Source organism: Drosophila busckii, chromosome 2R (genome assembly GCF_011750605.1).
Source record: "Drosophila busckii strain San Diego stock center, stock number 13000-0081.31 chromosome 2R, ASM1175060v1, whole genome shotgun sequence".
NCBI classification, from domain to species: domain Eukaryota; kingdom Metazoa; phylum Arthropoda; class Insecta; order Diptera; family Drosophilidae; genus Drosophila; species Drosophila busckii.
This window is the reverse complement of record NC_046605.1, coordinates 16,450,914-16,478,868: the sequence shown is the minus strand read 5'-3', so window position 1 is coordinate 16,478,868 and position 27,955 is coordinate 16,450,914. Positions and strand designations below refer to the sequence as shown.

General features: G+C 39.4%; 1 protein-coding gene across 1 annotated transcript; it reads right to left on the bottom strand.

The window, feature by feature from the left end:
- Positions 1-52: 52 nt before the first annotated feature.
- Positions 53-27,815, bottom strand: LOC108594879. The gene is made up of 4 exons (XM_017980017.1): positions 27,771-27,815; positions 2,938-3,299; positions 804-1,077; positions 53-743 (listed from the first exon to the last, which is right to left on the bottom strand). The coding sequence occupies exons 1-4, from the start codon at positions 27,813-27,815 to the stop codon at positions 192-194; spliced, it is 1,233 nt and encodes a 410-aa protein (XP_017835506.1). The 3' UTR covers positions 53-191.
- Positions 27,816-27,955: the final 140 nt, after the last annotated feature.

The window sequence follows — 27,955 nt, the reverse complement described above, 5'->3', positions numbered from 1 at the left end:
TCGTCTGTATTTGTCAAAGTAAAAAAGCAGCAGAAATTATTTTTGGTTGCTCCATTGTATTCAGTTTGATTTTTGGTTTTTCTTAAGCATACAAATAATGTTGCGTTGGCAAAAAAGCAACAAAACATTTTACTATGGCTAAAAACACAGCAAGAAATAATTGATTTGGTCCACAAAGTGTTGCCTCTTCCTCAATAGCTCTCATAATCCAAAACATCTGCGCGTCGACTGCGTGGCTCCGCCTCTGCTTTGGCTTTACGGGAGTGCAGAGTGAGCTGACGATAGCCCACGCCAGGAGTATAGTCCACATTGCCGGCTGAGCTCCTGCGCAGATTGGTCAGCGTGTGGCTGAAACGTTTCTGTGCCTGATGATAGGACGCAATGTCGCCGTAGTTATGCTTGGGCCACATGCACTCGCAGCCGGAGGGCACAGTGCGCGTTTCGGATTCCCAGCAGCCGCTGGCATCGTTCAGGCGTATGAGATGTATAGTGCGATTTAGCTGTATGCAAGCGAATCCAGTGGCTGAGCAAATCTCACGTTTCTCGCCGTTGCGCTCGTTCAGCAGTGCACGCAGCAGAGGCAGCTCGTTTGGGCGATAATTGTAGTCATAGTTGTGCAGACGTGCGGGCAGCGGGGCGTAGTTGTTGGCGCAGGTGACCTCCACATAGTGATTGGGACGGTATTCGCCATTGTCCAGCTTGACAGTTACTCGCTTTGTGGGACATAGCGACTGATAAGTGACCTAGAAATGGGGCATTAAGGGTTAAAAATTCTGCTGAAGTTTGCGTTTTATTTGACTTACGGCTTCTGTGTTGCTGGCGCTGGCGCTTGCATATTGCGGCGGCATGACGCTGCGCACGCGTCGCTTGCGCACATTTTGAATGCCATATGGCAGCTGTTCGCTGAGCTCGTTGGCATCCTGGTGGGCCTCAGCCACAGCATAGTCCTCTTCGCCTTCAAAGTCAATGCTGCTGTTGTTGTCGTTATGGTTGTTGTTGTGTTGCTGCTGCTGCTGCCTGCAATTGCATATGCATAGAATTTTAAGCTTTGGCCATGAATTAACGCCGCTCGTGCATCTAATGCCGACACGTTGCCGGAAATGGCAGCGGCCGTCTGTAAAATGCGCTTTTCTTTTTGCGTATCAAACGAACAAAAAGATTAAAAAACCATAAAACAAAGTAGAGACGCTTGACTGAAAAATACCCTTTGTGGTAAACTATGCTGCGGTGTCTGATATACTGCAATTTAATTTTTATAATTTATAATTATTTTAAAAAATTTGCTTATTATTTAGTGAGACTGCTGCACAGCTAAGCAATTGACACAGATCGATAACAGTCGACAGCTGATTTGGAAATCGATATAAATTAAGCGTTTGAACTAATATGCTTGCTTTGCTATACTTTCACTATTGAGGAGTATGGAAAGACTAACGCAAATTCGCTTTTGACGTTTGCTAGTTTTTATCCTTTTTTCTATATAGCTTATTTTTTTTTGTGTGAGTTCTCTGGCATTCTTCTTCTTTTTTTTTTGTAGCCGGCCAACAAAAGCGCATCATTTTGCATTCAACTGCAGCAAATGCCAATGAATTTTTTAGCTTTCATTTTGCGGAATTTGCCCATTCGCGTAGCGTTCTTTGTCTGCTGTCGTTTGTCGGATTGTCTATGCCTGGCTCGCCCGTGCCCCCTTTGCTCCGCCAGTAAGCAGAGCTGGTGTTGGTTGGACGTGAGCGTAATCGCGGCGGGGCTCAAAGCTTCCTCAGTTACGCGACGCGACTGTCGTTGGCTGCCAGCGGATTTCCTTTCTCGTTGTCAATGCTTTACGCTACGCGGATATAACCCAACAGCCAGTGGCCTCCACCATCCAGCCAGCCAGCCAGCCAACTAGCCACCCACCCACCAACTCTAGAGCGAACCGCAGGGTGCATTTTTGAAGCGCACTTCAGGCAACACAACGGCTTTGATAGTTTTGTCGCAAAGTTTGCGAAAATGTTTATAAATGCATGCTTGTGTTGGAATTGTTGAGTTCAGCGCTTGTTAAAATTAAGTTGCGGACTCAACATAAAAAATAATATATATACAACTATTGCAAGCTTATTTCATTGCCCACAAACATAAATTGCTTTGAGTCTGGCTTATTTATAAATGACGTTTGAGCTACATTTAAAAATAATTGTATGCAAATGAAATTGCTTTTCAGTTAGAAGCAGATTGAGCTCAGTGGTATTTGGCTTAAAAATTGAAAAACCAAAATAGTAAATAAAATAATTAAATGCAAACTGTCTTCAAGATTTGCAGTTAACTCAAATGCTTGGCAGAGCATTGCACACGCGACACTTGATAGCTCATACGCCCCGTTTGCTGCTGCTGCTTTAGGTCACAGTCTTTTGTCTTCGTCAATTTTCGCTCTTACATTTAGTTTTTTTACTTGTGCAATTTTTTGATGGTTGCATTTCGTAATCTTTGGCATAGAAATCGCCTGATCCGTCTAAGCTTGATCTCTCAAACAATGCACACAAAAAGCAACCAAAAAAAGAAAAACGAAAGCTGGAGCTGCTTGGTATATGTTAGGGGAACGAATCAGCTTAAATGCTTATGTCAGTTGACGTCATGGCATTTATTCTTAGTTTATATGCAGCGCACAGAGGCGTAAAGCACGTAGAAGAAGAAGAAGTAGTAGTAGCTGCAAGCATTGTTGAAGCTGCTATCATATTTGGCACAGACACAGACACACACTTGCTTGTGAATATCTATGTAAGCTGTGGCCAACTAGGCGTATGAATATGCAGCTCACATTGTGCGAGCTGCTAATTTAGCTTTGGTGCCTACCTTTGGATTAGGGGACGCTGCTTGCCAACAACAGCTGCTTGCCACACATTGTGTTGCTGTCGCTTGTTCTCGTTGTTGTTGTTGCTGTTGCCGTCCTGGGCAGCAAACATTGCCTGATCCACATCAGTTGTAGCCACACCTGGGCCAGACAATTGCTGTAGGAAGTCATTGGTAGCTGGCTCAGGATCTTCATCAAACTCTTGTCGTTGTAGCTGCTGCTGCAGTTGCTCCAGTTCCTGTCTATATATGCCCAAAGGATTTCCGTGTAGTTTTTGCCATTTGACAGCCGCTTTGTTGCTGCCGTCGTCGTTGTCATTGTTGGCGCTGCTATCTGCAATGCCATCAATGTAGTTGTTGTTGTAATCGTTGTGGTTGTTCGTGTATCCATTGTTCGATTGCTCACAGGCCGCAGCCAGCGTGCGCTTGGCTGTGCCATCGAAACGCGCAGCCACAATGGCCAACAGCAACAGCTGCAAGTGTAAACAAAAGGCGACAAGGCATTAGTCAGGTTAATATGATTAGCGCGTTTTTTGCACTTACAAATGATTTGGCATGCAGAGCAGCAGGCTTGGCTCTAATAAGCTTAAAACTAACCGCACTAAAGTAAATCTCAACGGCATTGGTGGCTTGATAAGTAAAACAAAACAGAGAGACTTCAACTTGCTTAGCGGCTAAAGTTCAATTCCCGTTTGGACGTTGACAATCAATGTGTCCGCATAATGTCAAAACCAAAAACCCGTAAACCCACCAGAAAAAAAACGAAAAGTTCACAAATACTCAAACCCAAGCGCTGACAAAACTTTGAAGCCTACAAGTTGGCCTGAACCTTTTGGGCAGACAAGTTCTTCTTTTTGTCTTTGATTATGTGGCACGCACAGTGGCGTAGTCAGTGCTACGCTAAACTAAGCAATCCCCCCCCCCCTTCCACTTTGACAGCTCTGAGCCTTCAGTCAAAATGGCGCGTCGTCATCGTATTTAGTGCTGAGAGTTTTTGGTCGCTGTCGTGACATCGTTGCCATAATATGCCGCACGCGCTACGTCTGTCTGTGTTTCTGTGTGTGGCATATGTATAATATATATTTTATAGATATATACACAGCATACATACATGCCACATTCATAATAAGCATACGCTACGTGACCAAATAGTTGACGGCAGCAAAAAAATGTCTAAAAAAGTGAGTGCATGATTGAATAGTTGATGCTCTTTAATATATATTTTATTAAATTTTTAAACAACTGCTGCAGCTCTACTGCAGTCTTATTGCATATTAAGAGAAGCCTGTCTATCTTTGAGCATAATCTCTTGCTGTTGGCTTTACAAGATTTTCTTTTATGCCTGCGCTTTGGCATTTCCTGCTTAACATCGCTTGGCCTACCACAAAACTTCTTTCATTTGCGCTACCAGCCCCCGTCCCTTTCCGTTCCTCTTGCCCAACATAGAGACACACTGTGTGCTGCTTTGGCTGTCTATCTATCGGGCTTGGGGGTCGGGGGGTCGAGTTTGTCAAACTATTTGTATGGAATTCACAATTTCTGTTGATGAAGTTTCCAGCCAAAGAAGCTGGGCTGGCTTAAGCTCACCACCGCGTGATCAGCGTGTACAAGTGTTTATGGAATTGAATACTCAGGACTTTGGTTTTTGAGAGGTAGAGCAAGAGCTGTGTGAGTCCATTGAGTGTCTCTTGTTGGGACAGGTGGATTTGCTATCAGCTTAATTTAAAGTGTGTCAAGTGCGCTGCACGCATTTTTTATAAATAAAAATATGCTTTAAATTCATAAATTGATGTGCAATTTGTTAGCTTGCAATACATATATATTTTTCTTTTGATTTTGCGCTATTTGAAATTATAATTTCATTATTTATAACACGCACACAGACATACGCATTGGCTAGGCATATTCATTTTTGCTTTTATTATTTATGGTGCAAGTGTAATATTATTTTCTATTATTTGTGGGCATTTTTATTTCTGCTGCATGTTGTTGTTCAATTGCAATTTTCAATCAAAGAACAATTCGCCAGAACATGCTCAACTTTTCACACTCGCATACAGTTGCATATATAGATATATATATATATACATTTAACACAGGCATATGTGCATCCATATACATATATTGCATAAATTTGTGACCTTTGAGTTTTCAATTGAATTTTGTTCACGGCGGCAATTGTTGTACAAAACTTGGTCCTTATACCAAAAATTCTCACACTCACACACACATACAATAGCAGCAATTTGCATGCATGTGGGTGGAGTGGGTCAGCCTACATCTAACAGTAAAAAAAAATACACATACACACAGAGTAGAAACATGTACATTTTACATTGCTCTTTTCGATTTGTTTTAATTGTTGCGCTCACTCCGTTGCCGCTTGTTTAACAATACTTTGTGCCTGCTGTTGCTATTTTTGTTGCTCTCTTGTTGCTGTTGTTGCTTGTCTGTGTTTGTTTTTGGGCAATACATGTGGCCGGGTCTGGCTGGCGATTATTGGCAATTGTCAAATATTAGTTTTTTGTTATGGTTTCATCAGCGCCAATGATGGCAAATTTTAATTAATTTCCAAACTTTGCCAATTTTCAAAAAGTTGCTGCTAGCTGAGTTTTCGTTCGACATCGGGGGCCGCCGCATTGGGCGTGAAAACATTTATGAAAATTGTATAAATCAAAACATGTAAACATAACAAGCAGATGGCACTTATGCTTGCTTGTTTATAAATCAATACATTTATTTATATTTGATATAAATGCCAAAGCAAACCGCAAAATTAGAATATGCATTGAAATGGAAAGTTTCAAAGAGATAAAAGTGTTTAGAATCAACTGATTGCATTAGCTTTTGATGATGAATATAACAAATATTAAAAAAAGTTGCGTCTTGAATAAATTTAATGAATAGTAGTAGAATAAATGTTGGGTCTTCGATATAGTAAGACGAGCACTACTGTAGCTTATCTAAGATCTCTGCAAGTAAACCACTTCTAATTTGCTGAGTGCAGGCAAAGCTATGTGTTGAAATATTACGCATACGCCTTGTATAACAGGCATGGCTTAACGTTTATACGCTCACTGCTCACTTTGCAGCTTGAGCAAATCTTGTTAATTACCTGTCCACAGCTGAGGCTATATCAACGTTTGTGCTATGCCACTCAAAGTCACACACGCGTTCACACACACACACACACAGAGACACATACACACACACATAGAATAAAGCAGACAATAGATACCAGCAGCATTGTTTTTCATTTGAAGACTTTGAGCTTGTTGCTTGAAATAGCTTTTATGCAACAATTAGTGGCTGACTTTGGCTTTAGCTGCTGCTGCTGCTGCTGCTCACTTGATGCTCGTTTTATGGTTTGGATTTGCTAAGCTCTCTCTCTCTCTCTCTCTGTCTGGTACCGCCACTGTCCGTTTAATGCCATTTGACAGTTTATTCTACTCTTGTGCTATGGGTATAGCTATGGCATGCTAGTTTATAAAGCGTAGATTTTGCAGCTGTTTAGCCACTTCATTTAAATAGCATTTATCAATGGCACGCTAATCCTTGCAGTAGCTCTCTTGTCAATAGTGACAATAAAAACAGTTGGCGTGCACTCTACACACATCGATATGCATTGCGGCTTGGCTGTGCGGCTTTCATGTTGCCGCCCGCATGCATTTAAAAGGCTCAAATGTGAAATTTACAAAAGCCAAAGCGACGGTTAATGCCCATGCTTGACGCTTTAAGCTGATTAAATGCTGATGTGGACTTTTACACGCTCCACTAAATGTGGTCTACTACTACACGCAAGCGCACACACACATACATACATAACATATGTTAATTAATTTGAAGGATTTGCAATTACCAAAGAGCTTGGCTAATAGCGCATGACGTTGATTTTATAATATATTAAAAAAAATGATTTATTAAATAAGCTAAAAAAAATGAAATGACTAAAAGTTACGTTTTGTAAATAATTGAAATAGTTTATGAGCTTTCTAAAATTTAGCAAAGTGCAGTTTAATTAAAGAAAAGTCTAAAAGATTGAACAGATTTTACTATTTTAAAAATACAATATAAACAATAAAAAATAAATAGTTTAGGTAAGCTAAGCTTGCATAGAGTTTACTGTTTTATTCATTTAAAATTGACTCGGCATTGAATTGTACCAAACGCAAACCAAACTCTATTGGTTTACTGTGCTGATTCAATTATGCGACATTAGTTTCGCAAATAATAGTCTGCTAAAATGCTCTTAGCTGATATTCACACGCACACTCCCACACACAGACACACACACACTCATGGTCACAGCAGTGACAGCCACAAGGGCAGCGCGTGCTCCGCCAACTTCATTTTGTTAGCATTACTTTGATTTCCATATTGATTTATACATGTGCATGGGTGGATGTGTATGTATGTCTATGTGTATGTGTGTGTGTGTATAATAGCATTGTGTGTCACATGCAACAAGTGTCAATGTGTTAAACACACACATACAGAGCAAGCAGACAACAATAGTCTATTTGTATGTAAATGCATGCTTTTAAGCATGTGTGGAATTTTGCTGCTGCAGGGCAACCCCTACCCCTAACCCCCCTACCCCAGCGCCTGCTTAGCTTGCACCACATTTACTTACTTACTTACTTACTAACATACTTCAGTGGAGCGCCATTGAAGTCAGCTTATTGGCATGCAACTGTAAGTGTAAGTGTAAGTGTATGCGTGTGCGTGTGTGTGTGTGTGTGAGCTTGCGGCAGCATATTGAAATTGTTGCCATAGCAGACGTAATCCTTGCCAGCAGCAGCAGCAGCAGCAGCATCAGGGTTAAAGCTTGAAAAGGCCAAGGCAGCAACCAAAGCGCTGGGCGCCAAAAATGTAATAAACGCCAGGCAAAATATTTGTCAAATCAATTTCAATTTTTGTAGCATAGTGTGTGCGTCAAGGACATACACAGCACAGCACAGTGAGTGTTAGCTGCTCTAACATTTAACATTTTTTTCTATTTTATATGCATTATTTTGCCTTTTGGCACACACACATACGCACACACTCATATGAGCTTATGCGTGTGCGTGTGTATGTAAAGTCAACACCCACGCCTAACACTTCTGTTGAGCGACACTTGGGCAAAAGTTTTTTTAAGGCTGCGACGACAAATAAATGACACTTGAAGCCATTCAGAGCTCTACACTTTCAAAGGGAATATCAATGATTTGTTATGGCGCTCGCAAAGCAACTTACATAAACAGACAGACCCAAATGTTAGGGTAGTCGCTAGACATATCTGTTGCATTAAACGCTTGGGCTTTGGATAGAGAATTGTAATTCTTTAATTACTTAATTAATTGAATTTTTTTGATTATAACTATTACAAATTATTAGCTAAGTAATTACTGCATTTTTAAAAGTAGCGTAGCAATTACTAAATTTCCCTTACAATTTTTATTACTTAGCATTAAACACAAAAGTATTTAACAATTTACTCAAAGCTTATTGTAGTAATTACAAACATATTTATATGATATTCGCTAATTCCCATGAATAACATTTATTATTTTTATATATTTAATAAAATTGCATAGCCTAAAATTTGTTTAGAGCATTAAAATTTCGTTGCTTTTAACTAAGAATAACATTTTATTTTCCACTTACAGCAGCAATTTTTTATTTTCATTTGATTTTTTGTGATATGCATGTATTTCTATCTTATTTGCAATTTTTACCCTCGAGTCGGGACTGCGCCGTCTAACGGGAATTCAACATGACAGAGTGATATAAGACAAGCACCTCCTCAGCCAACTCTTGCCACATCGCGTATACGTAACGTATGCGTATGCTGATGTGAGAAATTATTGAACACACACTGTTGATAGACGACGCAAGGGGACACTCTACGCCTCTTGTTTGTTTTCATTGTGTGGCAAGATGTTTTGATTGAAGTAATGCGTAGTAGGAATAAACCGTAAAGGCAACGAACTTTTACTTATTTATTAAATTTAGTGCTTGGGGTTACACGGAGCAGCAGTAAATTATGTTAAAGGCAGGTGATAGAAAAAGGGCTGAAACAAATTGAAGTTGACCAACTGTCAAGCGGCCAGTAGGCCCGGAGGCGACGCAGTGTGCCTTCCCATTATAAATTCGCATTAAAATATGTCAAAAATGACAAAAGTTCTTCACTTCGTTCTTTGGCCTTGAGTTGTGCTCAGCTCAGCGGGCGGCAGGATTTTCATAATTTTGCTTACACAATACAATTGTTGTTGTTTTTTGTTGTTGTTGTTGTTGCGTGATTGCTTTTAGCCAGAGCGTTGGGCTCTTTGACAAATTGTTGCTTTGACATTGCCTCAATGCAAACGCTTAATCTTTCATTGATGAAGTTAGCTTGGCTTTCAGTACGAACCTTTTTGGCCAAATATTATTGCCCGCTGGCCATTATGTAAGATGTCTTGAGAACAACCATTTGTCAATTTCAATCAAAGCCTTGAAGGAAATGCTCACAAATTGCTACAACTGCTTCCGGAACTTTGTCTCATTGCAGCTGCTGCAGAAATAGTTATAAGCAAAAAAATAGAAAAAGTCTTTTCTTTGCTATTACTCGGCATAGTTTTGCAGCCATAGCAGCAATTTTTAGTTGCAGCTGCAGCAGAGACAATTGTTGACATTATTTGGAGTATTGCTTTTCAAAAATTGTTTTCGCCCAACATACAAAAGTGCACATCTCTTCATTTGTTATGGCGCTCACTATCTATGCCACAGAGCTCGAGAGCTAAAGTTTCTTTGTTGCAGGCGTTGACAGTAATAAATATCATGTGAGTTCCACTTCCGTTAACATACACATGCCTCTGTTTTATTGCCAGTACTTTTGGGCTAATGACAAGCAGCAGCACCAGCTAAGCTCAGCTTGTAGGTATTTTTATTTTGTTGGGTTTTTTGTTTTCGGGCACACAGCAACGAAAATTGTAAAACTAAAATTCATTGCCGAAATGCTTGGCAATTTGCAGTTTGCACAACAAGTTTATGTGTCTTTCTATTCATGTTTGTATGTATGTGTGTGTGTGGAATTTTTGATGAGAAGTTTGTCGTTTATTGTGTGGCAAGTGTTGCACAATTTGTGGCTCAGTTCTTATCGCATGTCAATTGTTTGCTTACATTTTTAAACAACAAACTCATCAAGCTGCGTGCATTTACTGTAGCTGTAGCTGTAGCTTAACTGATTGCAGACACTGTAGCTGTATGCAAAACTTTTGGCCAAGAAGTTGCAAATTAAATTTCAACTCATGCACTGCATTAAAAACAAATTGCAACAACTTTCTAATATCTGCAGCTTTTACAAATTGATTGTTTATTACTTGGCTACATTTTTATTTACCCCACTGGTCAATGCTCTTGACATACAAATACACTGGCCAACGCACTTGTTTGCCAGTGCTTAAGAAAAAATAACTTTTTGTTTGCTCCAGCTCCAGCTACAGAACCCTTTTCAGCAAGCTCACAAAGTTTTGTTTACACTTGGATTTGCGCACACACAAGTTGCAAGTAGCACACAAGCTGAGGCAAGTACAATTCCAAGCCATTGTGCCCTATCGTTATTTTTAGCTGCAGTCCGTCCGCAGCGAGATTTCCCAGATACTCTGCTCGCATACAGGTTACATCTATTACCAACTGGCTCACTGCATCTAATATGAATACACCTACATTGAAGCTCCAAGCTCCAAGCTGTTGTAGTTGTAGTTTTAGTTAGGCAACGCTAACTCGCCCGTTCGAGTGGCAATTTGTGCGTGCAACGAAGCGCACTGTTGCCAGCAAATACTCGACAGTGTCTGTGTATGCGAAAGAGATACAGACAGACGGAGAGAGCGAGAGCGAGACTGTGGCATTGAAGTGTTTTTAGGATACTGTCATTCTAAGCCTAGCGTATGCAATTTGCCATGCGAGTCGACTGCGGGAAGTTCTTTGAATTACAAATTTCGTAAAATTACAGCAGTGTCACAGCTGATTTGATATTCCTACAAATACAATATGCAAATGCAATTTACGTGCAAACAAAACTTATGTGTCTTAGGCACAACTTGACATTTGATTAGGCTGAATTTTGGAAAGTTTGACTTAAAGACAAACAGAATATTTGATAAATTATTCTAATATTTATTACTAGTTAAAGCGTCTCCTTAGATATGTACTCTTTGCTTTAAATAGCTTTTTGATATTATTTGATACTATACGTAATTTTTTTTATTTATTTTTCAATTTTGATGCGTATACTTAATATTTTTCTTGTTATATTTCTGCATATATTAATTGTAGAGCTTGGTTAGCTATCAGCTGTTGAAATACATACGTCTTACCATGTTTATATTTTAACTTAAAACTGTATTATCTTGATTAAAATGATCTTTAAATTCGCAGCTCTGCTATGGTTATGCTAAGCTGCTCTTATAGTATGTTAATTAACTTTGCTTAACTAACAAAACATTTATGTTAAACAACTCACTTTGTTTCGCTTGCTACTTTGATTTTGAATTTACTCCTAACGTTTATCTTCTTAACAGTTAATTAATTATATTTGCTACACTTGAAATAAATTAATATATATATCTATATGTACATAAGCTTTCGCTTATCTTCTTTAGCACCCCTCGCATATATTTCTGCACTCACACATTCATACATTGCATACAAATTCGTCTTTGCATACAAAGCGCTGCATAGTTGAGCAGATGTCGCTGCAGCTTGTTGAGGTTTTTACTCTCAAAAAGAAAATATTTTTGCAGGCCCAACTGGGGCTGGGGCTGGAGCTGGGGCGCTGCGCTGACAGTTTTTGGAGCAGGATTATGGCAATGCGCGGATAGAAATAAATAAAAAATATGACATGCTCATTGGTTATCTAAGGCACGCTGAGGAAATCGAATTTTCGCATTTGGTGAACTGCAAGGCAATTGAAGCGCCAGCTGCGCCATAAAATAATCATGGCTACTTTTCAATGTGTGCGTCGTCTGTGTGCGAAACAAATGCGCACTTAACATTCATGCGGCCACGAACGATGAGTGGCCAAAAATCAAGAGGCCAGACCAATGCAGCAATGCAAATCCGTGCAAGGATTAAACCCCAATGCCCATTGCCCAATGCTGTTGCAGTTCCACTTCCAGTTGCGAGTTGCAAGTTGAGTGTTGAAACATTTTCTTCTCTGCCGCCGCCATGTAAACGCAGCAGCAGCAGCCAAGCCACACAGTCATTTCAGTCGAGGGCGGATGCCTGCGGCCAAATGAAAAGCCCAAGCACAAGCAGCAGCAGCAGGAGCAGGAGCAGCAGTAACAGTGTAGGTTACTGTCTGGGGCGCTTAGCACGAAAAGGTCGTAAATTTCAGCTGCAGCCTTTGGACAGTTTAATTTCGATTTCCCTTTTATCCAATGGCTGCGAAAATGGCGCGCGTGCTGTTTGCAAATGAAAAATGACCAAACGTATACGGAATGGATTGTGAATTGCGGAAACGCAAGCGACAACTGTACGACAGACTCTGGACAACAAGTAAATGCAGCTGGGCACATTAAGGGGGTGAAGAGAGGGGGGCGGGCTGGGGACATGACTTCAGGCAAACGACGGACGTTTCGATAAATACTTGTGCGCACAACAATCGGGCATTGGATTATAAAATGACTTTATGCAAACATACACAGCAAGAAAATAAAGATATCAATGATATTTAAGAAATATTTACTTGCGCAATTTCTGTTTATATGCAAACAAATTGAGCTCAATGAACTAAATAAATGATTGTAAAATCAATATTTACAATCAATTCGGTTGCTCAGTGCATATTGCGCCGACTGCTCAAGCTGAGCTTTCATTAGCGCCGGGACACGTGCTGAGTGTCGCCTGTTAACAATGCCTGTTGGCATGACGTTTAAATTAGTTTCATGATTTGGCAAATTAAATTTAAAGCCACTGCTACTAGTGGAGACTACAGCATGCGCAACATAGAAATGAACATCAAATGCCCCGTGGCGTATGCGTAATATAAATGAAATGCGCTGTCATTGTGTGTTAATTAATAACAACTTAAAGCTTTAATCAACACATTAACACCACAACTACACACATATATATAGTATAGGTGGCTGGCAATGGCTCGACTAAATATGTAATACTCGTAAAAGCAAAATTTCCGGCCTGAAAATAATATCAATCAAAAGCAAAAATATGAGCAAAGCACGTGCGGCTAAGCAAACGGAAATTTGACTCAAATGAAAATGAATGAATTTATCTGCGAATGAGCAGCAGCCACAAACAAAACACACACACACATTAACATGTATGTGTGTGTGTGTGTGTTTATGTTTAGCTTCTATATATATGAAATTGCGTTGCGTGATTTTGATTTATAAATAATATAATACATTTTTATGTGCTGCTGCCAGCGCATTTGCCGTAAGGGTTACAAACGGCATACGTAAAAATATTTTGTTGACATAGAGTACAAGCCAGAGTCGCTGCACTAAAGCACACGCTTGTCAGCTTTAATTAATTAAACTTTGTCGGTGTTTCAAAAACTTAAGCGCATTGCCGCTTTGGGCAATTGGCTTTTGATTTCAGTTAGTGCATAGACGTTTGGACTTTGCCATTTAGACTCGACTATATTTAGCATTTTATAGCAAAACTGTCGCACAGTTTGTGTTGTCAACTCGTGTTTGGCATAAAAGCTCCCCTCGGGCTCCACACAAACAATAAGCCTGCCATGCCGTTTGTCCTAACTCGTTTTAGTGGCAGCTACAAATTTTTGTTTGCCAATAAAGTACAAAAGTAAAAAATACCAAAAAGAAAAAGGTCAAGTGTTGCCACAGCAACAAATAAATATACTTGCTGTATAAATGTTTATAAGCACTGCGCCAGCAGCCACTTGTATAAAATATTTTTATATTTAAGCCCCCCGCCACCCCACATATGCATGACCAGTGCATAATATTTGATTTGCTGCTCACAAAAAGTATTTTATGCTCTGCCTTAAACATTTTAGAGGCTTAGGCCAAATTGACATTTATTGGGGGCAAAGCACATACCAAACATAACGCTTTTGCTTTGCCCAGCGGCAATGGGGCAAAGCATTAAATTTTAATATTATTAAATTTATTATAATCGATAATTGATTGTATCAGCGGCAACTGTGTTAACGTTTCGTTTTTTTTACGCCCATTAAATATTTATTTATTTAATTGCCTTCGCTGTAGCTGTCTCGTAGTTAATACACAATAATTTAATTAGCTGCGCTGGCGCTCTGCAATAATTATTTATTAAATTTGTTGTAAATGTTTAGTGTATTTAAGCCGTGTTGTTACCAATTTTACATTATCATAATGAGCTATAAATGCGTGCTTATTTATTTGAGTTGTAATCATATTACAAAGCCAAACATAAATTAAATTGCCAGGCTTTGATTAGAACTAATGTTTTAGCATTACATTAGCATTGTTTTCGCGGAACAGAAAAATCAAACAAATTGCCAATTAAATAATTTACTGATTGACGTGTGCCAATTAAATTTCACCAACCGCTGAAAAGTTAAAGCTCAACAGCAACAACTAAAACAACAGCAACAGCAGCTCGTATAATTAATCAGCATAAAGAACAGCATTGAAAATTAGGCAACGTGGCGGCTTTGTGTGGCCTTGCGGCTATGTTTGCTATTTAAATGGCAATTTAAACATTTTCAAATTATTTGATAAAAGTTTTTCGATTAACCTGCTCGGCCATAGCCAACGAGCAACGACAACAACTATTACAGCCCAAACAGATGAAAGCCAGACAACAACTGCAAAAATACGCACACACTAACTTACACACACACACACTCATACACACACATATGTGTGTGTAGCCTGCTGCTCTTGCAAGGCCTTTCGGGCTTATTGACTTCGCTTGCGCTGGAGCTTGGGCAATGAAATTTGCGGCTCAAATTCTGTTGGTTGCCCATGTGGTTGCGTTTTTACGAGTCAAGTTTTAATGATTTACAGACACAGAGAGTTGAAGAGAGTGGGGGCACGCTACGCCAACATGTGCTATGGTTAGCTTGTTGCAGCAGTTATGGCAATTGTCTTGTTAAATGTAGCACAATGCCCTAGAAAGTGTGCTACGAAAAAAATTGCTGTACAGCTTTAATTAAACTAATAACCAAAGTTGAGCTGAGCACTCGCTCAATACCAGTTTAAGTAATCAAAATTGTGCAGCTCAGCCTAAGTCTAAGCCTAGCTTTGGCTTACGTCTATTTCAGCATTTGATTATCAAAGTGACACACACAGACAGAGACAGAGACAGAGACAGAGACAGAGACAGAAATGAATATAAAGCTGTAAGTGGCAGTTAGACAGAGAGCAAGAGAGTGAGAGAGTGAGAGGAGTGTGCCTTATATGAGTTTTATTGTCAGCATTGAAGTTCAAAAATGGGATTTGTAGCAATAAAACATGAGTTAAGTTGCCGTCGTGTGCGAGTGGGCGTGGCAGGCGGCACATAAATAGCTAGCAGCAGCCTGTCATATATTGTTGCGATTGAGATTTTCGAGCGAAGGCCCCCCCCAACCCATTGTCTGCGCCTGCCTAGGCTGCCACTTTACAGACATTCGGCTATAGATTTCAGTTCAGTCCGGTGTTGATTGAAATTTACGATTGTAGCGCCCGCCTGGCATCTTTGGCAATTGCGGTCTTTGTTGTTGCTGCTATTGCTGCTGCTGCTGCTGATCGTCTTGTTGTCTGTCGTCACCCATAAACGGAAACGCCGCTCTCCGTGCTCCGCCATTGCTGGGGCGCCATTTCGCTTTGTCGCGCGCATCAGTTTTATGGCAAACGGAAGTTCGCGTGTTATTTATGTGCTGCTGCTGAGAGTCTGTGTCTCTCTCACACACACACACACACACACACACAGAGTCAGCGTCTTCGTCTGTGTGAAAGTGTCAGCTCAATTATGTTTCAATGCGTTGAGTTTGGCTATTTGGGGGCGGATTTTCGTTTATTTAATAGCTTATTACGCTGCTCTGCGCGCAAACAAACGAACGAGCGAACGAACGCCTGGGTGAAAATCCAATTAAATGTGACATCTGCCTTTGACCGAAAAACACGCGCGCGTGATCATGATATATGATTATGTTTATAAATATGAAAACAAAGCCAAACACTTTTTGCCAGCCCAGCACAGCCCAGCCCAAGCTCTCAATTTATGCGCTTTGTTTAACAATTCAATGCAATGATAATTGAGTCTAACAAACGACTTGGTCTGGCCACAATTAGTCGCGCCGAATGTTGCCTCATTATGGCTGTAATTCATCAAGTAAGTGGCAGCCAGGCGGGCGGGCTGGACTGGGCTGGCCTGGTCTTTATTTTGCTGCTTTAATGAGCATAAATCATCATACTCTGCCTGCCTGACACTCCATTGATGCTGTGCCCACTGTGCGTATGCGTCATATGATAAATATTTAAGCGGCCTATAACAATGCCGCCAATGCCAGCGGGCAGCCAACTTAGCAAGCGTCGCGCCATGGGCAACAGTTTTGCATGCGCTGCTCTCTCTCACTCTCTGGTGTCTGACAAATGCAAATTTAAATGCGACATGCAAATGACAAGTGCAAGAGCGAGCGAGAGCGCAGGCGGTGAGCCAAAAGTGTGTCCTGATAATATTTGCTTATTTATTTGAAAGCATTGCTCACATTACCTATAAACATAACTGCGTACCCTGTAGCTGCCAAAACAGCAGTGGGGGGGCTTATTTCACAATTTGTGAAGTTCGCTTGTGAGAAGAGAAGCTGTGAGTTAATAGTTAGACTGAGAGGTAAATTATAAAGGCATTAAGTGCGAATAATAATGAAAGAAAGAGTGTGAGAGCCAATTAAGAACTATACTCCATTAATTTTACAAAAGTTATGAGCTGTTATGAACTTAAATGCAAATAGATAGTAAAAATTCAATTAGCAATTGTAGAAATTTTTAAAATATTTCTAAAAAATAGTAACACTCATACAAATATTAATAAAAGCTTTAAATAAATGCAGCTATGCAAAAATGTAATAAAAAACATAATTCTTGGATTATAAATAGCGCTGGCTAGATTCAAATATAAAACACATTCATAACACTCATACAAACAATAAAAAAGGTTTGAAATAAATGCAGCTTGTTCTTATTTAGCGAATCCCAACCAGCTTTTTAAATTATATAATACAATACCAATACAAATGTAAATAATTATAAATTAAAAGATCTTCCAGATTGCATTTTGCTGAGTATTTAAATGTTGTGCTTGTGGCTCGGGCCTCGCATTTGAAGTTAATCTTGCTGCTGTTTTTGGGGCGCTCATTTTATCTACGTGTAACTTGGCCGAAGAGTGCAGAGGGCTAAAAAGCACAGCACAAAAGTAAAGTAAAGTAAAAAAGAGAAGCAAAACTAGGCAAAAAGAAATTGTATAGAAGACACGCTAATAAGTCTGCAACGTGACACTTGGTCGCAAAAGTTGGACGGACAGCCGCGGGCCGCAAATGAGATGACTTTATCGGGGCGCGGCATCAGCTAGCGGAGCTGCTAGAGAAATGGCTGACATTTTGCAAAAGGCAGGCCACCCAAAGCTAATGCTTCGTTTTTTGTTGTTATTATTATTGTTGTTGTTGCGATGGCAAAATGTAAATAGCAGACGTGACGCCCTGAACTCCAAGCTAAATGTGACAATAAATGCCGGCGGTTATGTATAAATTGCTAAAGTGTGCGGAAAGATTTACGTTCTATGCAATGTAGTGGGCATAGCTAAGCGGCAGACACGACATAATAACAAACAAATAGGCGAAAAACACTTGCCAGGCCAACAGCAGTGTCAGGTGGTGCTTTTAGCTTGATTGCCGCCAACGAGCGAAAAACAGCAGCCAGAGCCCAACAACTACAACTGAACTGAACTGCCAGTCAAGCAAGTCGCTAGTCTACGGCTGCACACAAAACTGTCAGCATCAAAGACACTTGCATAGCATAGTTCACCGTAGAGTGGACAATGTCTGGAGGAGAGCCGAGCAGCCTCTTCTCGCTGGCTGCTTGCGCTGACAAGTGCAGTTGTTATACCCTCGACTGGCTCAGAGGCTATGCTAATGAATATCTACTCAAAAGTAAACTAGCTTAAATTATTCCAAGCAGCAAATGCAAATAATGAGCTAACTAATCTAAGATTAATAGAATCGAATTGTTTAAGAAATATTTTCTAAATAATAATTGAAGAGAAGACTGACACTTTAACATTGATCAACACTTCAAATGCATTTTCCTTAACGCATTAAGAGAAGCTTTAGCGACAACTTTAACTCTTCAAGCAACTCTTAACTCTTATCTTATCGCTTTGCTTATTTTAGCTTGCAAGTGTTTTGTCGCTGAACTAATTTGAATTCAATTAGCCATGGTTATTAACAAAATCAAAAGTCAGTCTCTGTGCGCGCAGGCAAAATGTTTATGACAGCCTTGGCGCGTTTATCAACTTGTAGATATTTTTATTATTTTATTTTCAATTTGCGCACATTTGCAGCGTAATGAGCTTTTGCTCTGCGCTGCGCTGAGCACTTATGCATGCCATTTGTCGCCATATTTATTTTAATGGTTGCTCAATTTAATCACTTTGACAGCAGCAAGCAGCAGCAGCAGCTGCCGCGTCGTCAAGTTTTTACTTTTTTTTTTTGTGTTGTTGGTTGCTCATTCTTTTTTTTTTTTTGTGTATTTTATTTGGTGAGTGTGTGTGGTTGAAAATTGTTCAACATTTCATTTACGCGACATTTAATTAAGCGCGCAACTTTTCAAGTTTTAATGGCGCACACATACATGCAAATTTGCTTGATGCCTTAGCACTTTGCAGCGCCAGTTTATTAAATTGACTGCCAACAAAATATTAAAATTATATAAAAAAAGCGTCGCATACTTTTGGGTGCAAAATTTATTAAATCAAAAAGCGGTTTGCGTGCATCCATCTTTATCAACGACATGGGCTGAGCCAGACTTTGTGGCAAGTGTGTGTGTGTGTGTGTGGGTGGGGGTGTGTGTGCCAAAAATATTTGCGCTTGCCTGAGTGAAATGAGCTGCTTCCGGTTGCAGGCAACTGCATGCGTTGCATTCTTAACGCCCGAGCACTTTTTGCCCAGCTGCACGGACGACGGTACGGACTGACGGACAGACAGTCACGCCGGCTACGGCGTAGACTTTCTACGGTACAAGCGTTGCATCCGGCACTGTATATATGTATGAGCCAACGTTACGTATACGTTATACGTTATTCCTGTTCCTGCTGTTGCTGTGCGCTGGCGCATTTCCTTTTCGGTCAGACACACACACACACACAGACAGAGTCAGTGCAAAATTTTGATGCATTTCCTGGGCTAGCGGCATGTTGAACGCTACAGCGCGCACGCGAAAAATTTATGTGCAATCTTAGAAAAATAATGATTATCTTTTATTTTATGGTTGAGCGTACACACAAGCTTTATTATTATGCTGCTCACAAGAAACTTCTGCTTCAACTAGCACTCTCTATACGTGTGTGTGTGCATGTGTGTGTGTGTGGTCATAGTTTTGGTTTATTGTTGTCGTATTATTGTTAGCATGATCGCTGCACATAAAACTTGCCGCGACAAGTGAGTCGTAAAAGCGCATTAGCTTTCAAAATATTTCAGTCTGTGTTCGGTCTTCGACTTTTATGTGTCACGTGACTGTCGGCAATAACGGCAATATATATACAAATGATTTCAAATGCTTAGCGCCAACATTCATTATACAGACACAAACACACACACATGTGAAGCACTCACATGTGAGTAGCACTTAAAATCACATTCATTGATTCTAGCCACTTGAGCAGCATATTAAGCACACCCACTAGTTGCTGCAATCACAGTTAATACAAGTGGTTTATTTTCTTTTTTTCTATTTTGCTGCTACTACACATTGCATGTCAATTTGCCACATGTAAGTTGCCCCTGCTAATATTCGCTTGTTATGATTGATTGATTACAAACTCAAGTGTGTTGTATCGATATGCATGTAAGTATGTTTATCGATTAAGTACACTTGGCTTAACAGTGAGCAAAATGTTAATGTGGCCCATGCTCTGTTCGGCAGCTGATCAAGAAGCAACAGCTGTTGCTGTAATCTTAATTTAAAAGCTATAAATTAATTAGTAATTGTTATGATTTTAGATTTGTATCATAAAAATTATTACGATTAAGCAATTGAAAGTCAAGCGCAAGTTACTTGAGATTATTGCTTAACAATAATGGAAAATAATTGTTTAAATCAAATAAAATTGTCTTAATTTATCCGCCATTATTTTCAATTATATACTTGAATAATCTTGCATAAATTATAATTAGTAATTGAAAATATTTCATCAAAAATAAATTCATTAGTAATAATAATTTGAATTTAACAGCTAATGCAAATTTACTTGCCTAAGTTAAACTTAAAGCGCTCAAAATTTGAAAATCAAATTGCGTCTTGGCAAAATTAATTTGAAGGCGCTTATTGCGCATTAGTTCTGCATATTTTAAATGGCACATGTAGCAATGTCAAGCAAATATGCAAAGCAGACTACAAGATACACTTCAAAGTAGGTTAGTGCATAACAATTAATTTAAATATGACATGAGGCATGACATGAGTTAAGTTCAAATTACAATTTTTAATTCAATAGCTTGCTTGGAATGCTTGTCGGCTTTAATTTAAGTTTGACTCGTCTCGCAGTCTAATGAAATATGTAGAGCAGCGCAATCCTTGGCATACTAGCCATACTAACCTTAGCCTTTAGCCAAGCAGCCAACACGCACACAGACACACACACACACACACACACAGACGTAGGCACATGTGCGAGTTGGCGCGAGGCGGCGCGTGTAGAAACATTCAACGGATAACGTCACTCAAGTGCGCATTGGAGCAGCACAAATGATGTAATGCGGCTCTTTAACGGGTATAAAGTCGCAAAGGCGACGAAGCACAAATGGGTTTAGGCTCATTAAATTTACATAACTAATTGCACACACACACACAGACAGCCGAAAATTTTTAGGCTGAAAGTTTAGTTCGATTTGGTGACCAAGTGTCAAGCATAAATTCAAATTAAATTTGGTTCGCTTTACCCGCAACGAGGCAACGCACTGGACCCGGACCCGCCGTTCTGTGTTTGTTTTTGCTGCTGATTAAGTATACGCCCCGTACACTGTGGGCTGGCATGCAAATGCGGTTAGCTGCTCCGAAAAGTGGCAGTCCACGCGGTTTTCCAATTCATTTGGCAAGCGAGTTAAGTAATTTTTTTATTTTGCGCCATTTTTGGTTTTTGACTTTGCATTTAATTGTTTTATTATCTGCCAGAGCAGAGCAGAGCAAGAGTGCTGGGGCCATTGCGCACAGGCACAGGCAACGCCCGAGAGCGAGCCTGAGCATCGGTTGAGTGCCCAGTTTGGCACTGTCGTTGACCTCGTTGGCTTTGGCTTTGGCAGCAGCTACTAGTTCATATATAAAACTATTTTTTCTCTCGCATGTATTTTTCTTTAATATTTTTCCTTGTTGCTTTTTTTTGCTTTTTGTTGAATGTCGAAGTCAGCGTCGCCCGCTGTCTGATATACGAGTGTGTGGCAAGCAGCAGCAGCAGCAGCAGCGAGCAGCAAATTTATGCCGAGTACATACTTGAGGCGTGGCCTGACAGCAACAGCAACGCCAACGCCTGCAGCAGCAGCAGCCAGTAGTGGCAACAGCTCTTGCCACAACATCATCAGCTCTTAATAATGTAATACTTCAGGCGTAACGAGCCAATGCCAATGCCGTTGTATGCCACAAATTTTAATTAACTTTATAAAAATCTCATTACTCATTTGTTTTGCATGCACACTCAGACAGACGGACAGACAAACTCAGGCGCAGACACAGACACATAGACATTGATGTACATGCGTTTTATACTCAGTCATCAATGCATGCGTGCAGTCGTTGGTAATTTGATGTTTATTAAGTTGTCTTATTGTCTGTTTAATGATCGGCACGTGTCGAGTGAACTAGCTAGCCACTTCATTAGTCCCAAATGTCCAAAAGCCTTTTGCACATTGCACTAAATTTGTTGTGCATTTTGGCCAACCATGTAAATATTTAAGTCTGACTTTTAACAAGACATTTACTCCACACACACACACACATACAAATTAGAAAACTTGTTCTAATGCTCTCAACGAGAACAACTGTGGAAATTTGTCTACGTAAATGTGTTGCGGCTTGTGTGCGGCTTGGTGCAACACTAAAACGTGTAAAGTGTAGCAAGCAGGACTCTGAGCTGACCTGCAAGGCGCTAGGATAAGCAAAATTATTTGTAGAACTTCAAATTTAAATGATTTTGTTAACTTTACTTATTGTGATGATTATATAATATTGGATTACACTCGTAAATAATTATTAAACAATATTTGCTGAATCAAAATAGATTTTATATATATTTTTCAAATGTAAGCTCATAATGCGTTAGTCTGTGCGACTATTAAGCAGGCGCAGTAGCATGCGAAGTATTTGCTGTACGATCTGTTTAAAAATGTTTATATATTTTTCATGCTTTTCATCACTTTAGCAGCACTAGCAATAGTCGTAGTTTGAATAATAACATGAGTCTTACATAAAAATAATCAAAACTACACACACTTTAGATTTATACCTTTTGAATAAACTATTTGCAGGCAAGCAGCTTGCGCAAATTCATGTTTTAAACGAATAATAAAGTTGTCAGCAAGTTTAAGCTATGCTACCCCATTTGAAATATTGCTCAGCTAAACCAAAACTAATTCGTACATAAACAACAAAATGCAACAGCATGAAATAAATTGCCAAAGGCTTCAAAGCAAAGTTAAAGTGTGCGAGTGTCCGTGTGTGTGTATGCAAGCAAAACTATGGAAAACAATAAGAAAACTTTACTTTAATGGGTAAAGCTTTGAGGGGCGGGCATGGGGGCGCTGGCCTGCAAACATACTTGAGCCAATAAATCTTCAGGTGGGGCTGCTTGAAATGCTGTGCGTGCCGTGTTTATTAGTTGAGGTCCATGCGTATGGAAATACATAAATTTTAGGCAATCTGGTCACATAGCTTTGGCCTCAGCTTTAGCTTTGGCCACGCGCTCACACGTTCTGCACTTCAATACAGTTGACTTGTCAGCGTGTTAATTTGCTAAATAATTTTCGAATTTTTGCCGGCCTGAAAGTTTCGGTCAGTGGTAAGCAGCATAAACATACGCACACAAGGACACGCCCATTGAGCAATCGCCACGCCCATTAAGCTGAAAAAGTGGTCTAAGGCCAGGTCGAGGCGCAAACGTGCCAAATATGCAAGCGGCAACAAAACAAACTGCGCTAAGTGACAGAAAGGATGTAGACGAAAGCCCCACAAAAAAAAAAAAAAAACGCACACACACATATATATATAGCGCGTGTAGTTGTGTGTGCGTGAGCGTGTTAATTCAGAAAGGATACAACATGCATTCGGTCAGAGCAGTCGAAAAAAAACACACAAAACTGTTTATGATTTCCTAACACGATTTCTGTAGCTTTCACAAAATTTTGTGTACCTGCGTTCCGCTCGTTTATTTGTTTGCTTTTGCTGACTACGTGCAAAAGTTCTTGTTGCTTTTTTATACAATTTACTTTCTCTTTGTGGCGTTGCTACTGCTGGTGAAAAAAAAACACCAGAATAGCTTCACCTGGTTCGCACACGTTCATCAATTAGTGTTGAAGATTTAATTGTGGCACGTGTGAACTTAATTAAATGGCATTAGTTACCAAATTGTACATACTCATCAACAAATGCACACACACACACACATGCACACATGCATGTGGCATGTATAATTGGCGCCAAAAAGTGTGCAATTAAAATTTTGAACACTCCCTCAGTCGAATTTGCATTTCCAATTAATTTTTTTTTTCTGAGCAGCCATCTACAATTTTTAGCCCCACGCGCTGACTGTTAACGCTTGTTGCAATAGTCAGTGTTATTTTAAATTAAATACAAAAGCGTTTGTATTGTTTTTATCAAAATTGCATTGCAGCGTGTGGTAAGTGGGCTGAGATTTGGCCAAACAGTTCTAGAGTTCATTATAAAATTACATGTAATTATTACCAGAAGTAGTAGAAGAATTTTGAAAAAAAATATAATATACTGAATAATATTGAAATGTATTTACTCAGGCATAAAATTAATTCACATTTCTTTTCTCTTGTGCATTTTAAGCGGAATATTGCTGAAAATTTATAAATCTCTGATCATCTTCTATACGATATAAAACTTGTGAGGTTATCAAAAATTCTCTTTTTATTTCGCTCAACATAAATATTGTTTAAAGCTTTATGCAGTCAACCATTTTACAATTTATATTTAGAGACTTCTAAATGCCAAGTAAAATTTTAAGCAAGGCGCTGCAAAAACATAAAAAATTGATTGTCGTTGTGCGGATGCCAATTGCGTAGGTTTTTGTTGCTTGAAAAACAATAACAAAAGACAAGGCGACAGATAAAGTGAAAGCCTAGCAATAAGCTTTAAAATTTAAAATGAGATTGTCAGTCAACCAAATGCGCAGCTGATGCTGAAAAATGAAAGTTAATTATATAGACTGAGCGTAAGCTAAAGAACAAGTGTTGAAAAGAATTATTGATTGCTATTTTTTATACAAAGTATAAAATTTGAATTTGAATTGTAGGCAAAATTTAAATCTAAAATTACAGTGAGCTTATTTAAATTCTAGCTTAGAGCAGACAAGCATTCAATTTTATCATGCAACTAATGTTAGAAAAAGAAATTATAAAATTTATATAGTTTACAGTTGGTACAACAATGTGGCTGATTGCAGCTGGAAATGTAGTCGGCAAACATTTAAATTATATGCCCAACATTTAAACTCATTCACAAATTATGCATGTGACCCTTTTTTGGGGCAATGCTTAAACATGTGTCGAATGTTAAGTATGCAATTTGTGCTAAGCACACACACACACATACACACACACACGCAGGCATAGACACGCACTAAAGTTAAACATTTATTGGTCTTTCTTGTCGTATTTACTAAAAATGAATACACACTGACCCGTGGCAACAATGGCTGGGACATTATACAAAATACAAGAGGCAGAGAGGCTTGAAATAATAAACATTGTTGCCTAAAATTAACTAAACAACAACAACAACAAGTTTTTGGCAAGGCTTAGTGCAAACAATGCATTTTGATTGTTCTTGTTATTGTTGTGCGCGTGGGCTTTGGTGCCTAAATAATGTAAATATAATTTTGGCCATTTTACCAGCGATTTAATTTTGAAAATAGCATTTGCAGTTGCATTTTATGCGTGCTCATGTTTGTCCATTATGGCATTAGTTTATGTTTCGTGGCGAGCAGGTGACAATGCAAATAATTACATTGCGCACACACACACACAGAGTGAAAGAGAGTGACAGAGAGGGGGAGAGTCGCAGCAGCAAGGACATGCTTCTGCTCTGTGTAGTGTGTTTGCAGGCACGTTAAATAAATCAGAAAGTAATTAAAACAACATGAAATGCGAGCTACAGACTCAGCGGAAGTGGCATTGCCAACCGCCTGCCCCTCCCCCGCCCGTTGTCTCTTTTTGCAGCCCTTGGCTTCTCAGCTTGCTATTTAGCAAACAAAATAGCAAACGCGACCAGCATCACAACAACAACAACAGCAACTAGAGTAAGTACAGTGGGGCCGGAGTACATAGGGAAATCCATTCTATGAGCACAGCGGAAAAATTGTGATAGAAGGCAAAGAAAATTTGTCCAACGAGCTGCAAAATAAACTTAATTTACGTTTATTTGCGTTGACAAATGTTTTGCCAAGTAGTGCAAGTTTTAATTGCAAAATTTATTTGATTTCGTTGCGCTTGTTGTGGCTGCTCCCAAGTAACTTGAAATGTTAACTAACACGAAAATTTAAGAGCTCCCCGCAATGTAATTACACAAATAAATGCTATTTAATAAATGTAGTTAAAAGCTTTAATTGCCTGCTCTCCATAAATTTTGCATACACATTTTTAAATGCCATGCGCTTTATATTTCTATTACTAGTTTCTATTTTTTGGCATGCAATTCATGCTGCATGCATTGGCAATTGCTAAATGCTGCACCTTTTTGTTTTGCATTTAGTGCAGTAGTGCAATTTGGCAGTCTAAGCGCGCCAATTGTGCTGCGGGGTCAGAATCGGCAGCAGCGCATGCATATGCGTTCGCCCAAAAAAGTATGCTATGAAATTTTGGTGCGCAAACACCTGCATATTGTAAGAGTTCAAAGCGATGCGCAATTGTTTCAACCATTCGTACATATATCTTTTGTTTTTTGACAGACCCGGTATATAAAAAAGTACAGCGGGTCTTACGTTAATCGATTTGTGAATAACACGAGTATATTTTAATTTAATAAATAAATATTAATTAATATTAAAATAAAACAAAGATTAATTTTATAAGCATGTACAAGCATGTGTTGAGCTAAGCTCTTATATTAATTTTTATATATTTTGAAGCATTTTTAAGACGTATTGTGTCACCCTAACAATAACTATTATATTTTATTCATTCTTAGGCTGCGCTTGCCTTTATCATTGTCATACCTTTAGTACTGTAAGAAAACTCAATTAATTGGGTCGTAAATTGAATAAGCTCCAACCTCTGAATAATCTCATGCTAGGCATGAAAACGCATCTGATCCTACAACTTGCTTGCTTTTTAAATTGGGTCTCTAAAAGTCGCCTGCGCCCGACTTTCCGCACCTTTTTTATGCTAAATGCTGGACAAAAATTGTTTGCACATGCCACACACGAAATCTTGCGCCAAGCGCTGCCTAATTATTTGCTTTATTTAAAGCACATTGCACCTTAGCCGTAAGAAGCGCATAACTTGCATTATTTTTGCACATTTTTTACTGCAGTCAAGTGGAATTTTCATTAAAGCATTTTTGATGTCTAATTTGCATAGTTTGTTGTTTTGCTGTGCGTCTCTTTTTTTTTTTGTTAAGCTGACATAAGTCTAAAAAGCCGTCGCCTTTTGTAGTTGGGTTTCCCTTTTTTTTTTGTGTGTTTTCTAACTTGCCAAGCAACTGACACGTTAAGCATTCAGGGGATTGTTTTGGCGCTGGCTGCTTCGTTCTTCACACTTCTGGCTGCACTTGAAGCAATTCAACAGCTTTCACTCTGCAGTGTCTTTTTTTGCTGCTGCTGCTCAGCCGTTTGCTGTTGTCAGTTGAGCTTGCTGTTGTTGTTGTTGTGATTTTGGGCGTGGCACATTTGTGTGTGGGCTGGCTTTTTGTTTGTTGGCCTGCTGCTGCTGCTGCTTGTTGGACAAACTGTTGAGTGGCAACACTAATTCGCATGCAACAGCAGCCTCACTACAAAGTGTGCAACACACACACGCACACACACATGCAAACAAAGCTGCAATGCTTCTTGTTGGATTTTCAGCTAAATTTGTGCCAAGCGCTTTTTACGCATGCTTTTTGTTAATTTCCAATTTTGTAGCCATATCCATTTAGCTCTTGTCTCTGCTCTCTGCTTTGCATGCACAGCTGAGAGCTGAGAGTTGAGGCTGAGCATTAATGCAACTACTGCTTGCATAAATCACAAATCAATTTTATATTTTAGTTAAGCCTAGCTTTAAATCTAAGCTCAACATTTGCCCACTTACCAAAGTCTTGGACAACATGGCGTATGAAAATAAGCACTTTGCTAGTGTCTGCACTTTTTTATTTATGTCTAAGCACTAGTTGCAGCTGCTACGCGTAACACTTTTTGCAGTTGACGGTAACGCGACCGAGTTAAGTTGAGAATGAGCGCTGAGCATACAGATCGCTGGCCATTTATAATTGCTGGAGCTATATTATTTATATCAAATAAATATAACTACTTATGTCTATTGTTTGATATGACACCTGCTGCTGCTGCTGCTGCTGCTGCTGCTGCTGCTGCGCGTACATAGTCCATACATACATAGCCTGTCCAGGCATAACTAATACGTTGACAGTGCACAGTGGAGCGTTTCAACACAAAATGTGGCATAAATTAATAACCCAAAAGCTACGCAAGATAATTTTATTTGCAAAAAGACTAAAGTTAA

Coding starts and splice junctions, on each gene's coding strand:
- LOC108594879 (XM_017980017.1), bottom strand. CDS start 27,815: ATGTACGCGCAGCAGCAGCAGCAGCAGCAGCAGCAGCAGCAGCAG. Junction 3,300..27,770: donor AGCAGCAGCAGCAGCAGCAG/GTGTCATATCAA, acceptor TTACACTTGCAG/CTGTTGCTGTTGGCCATTGT. Junction 1,078..2,937: donor ACTGATGTGGATCAGGCAAT/GTTTGCTGCCCA, acceptor TGTCGGCATTAG/ATGCACGAGCGGCGTTAATT.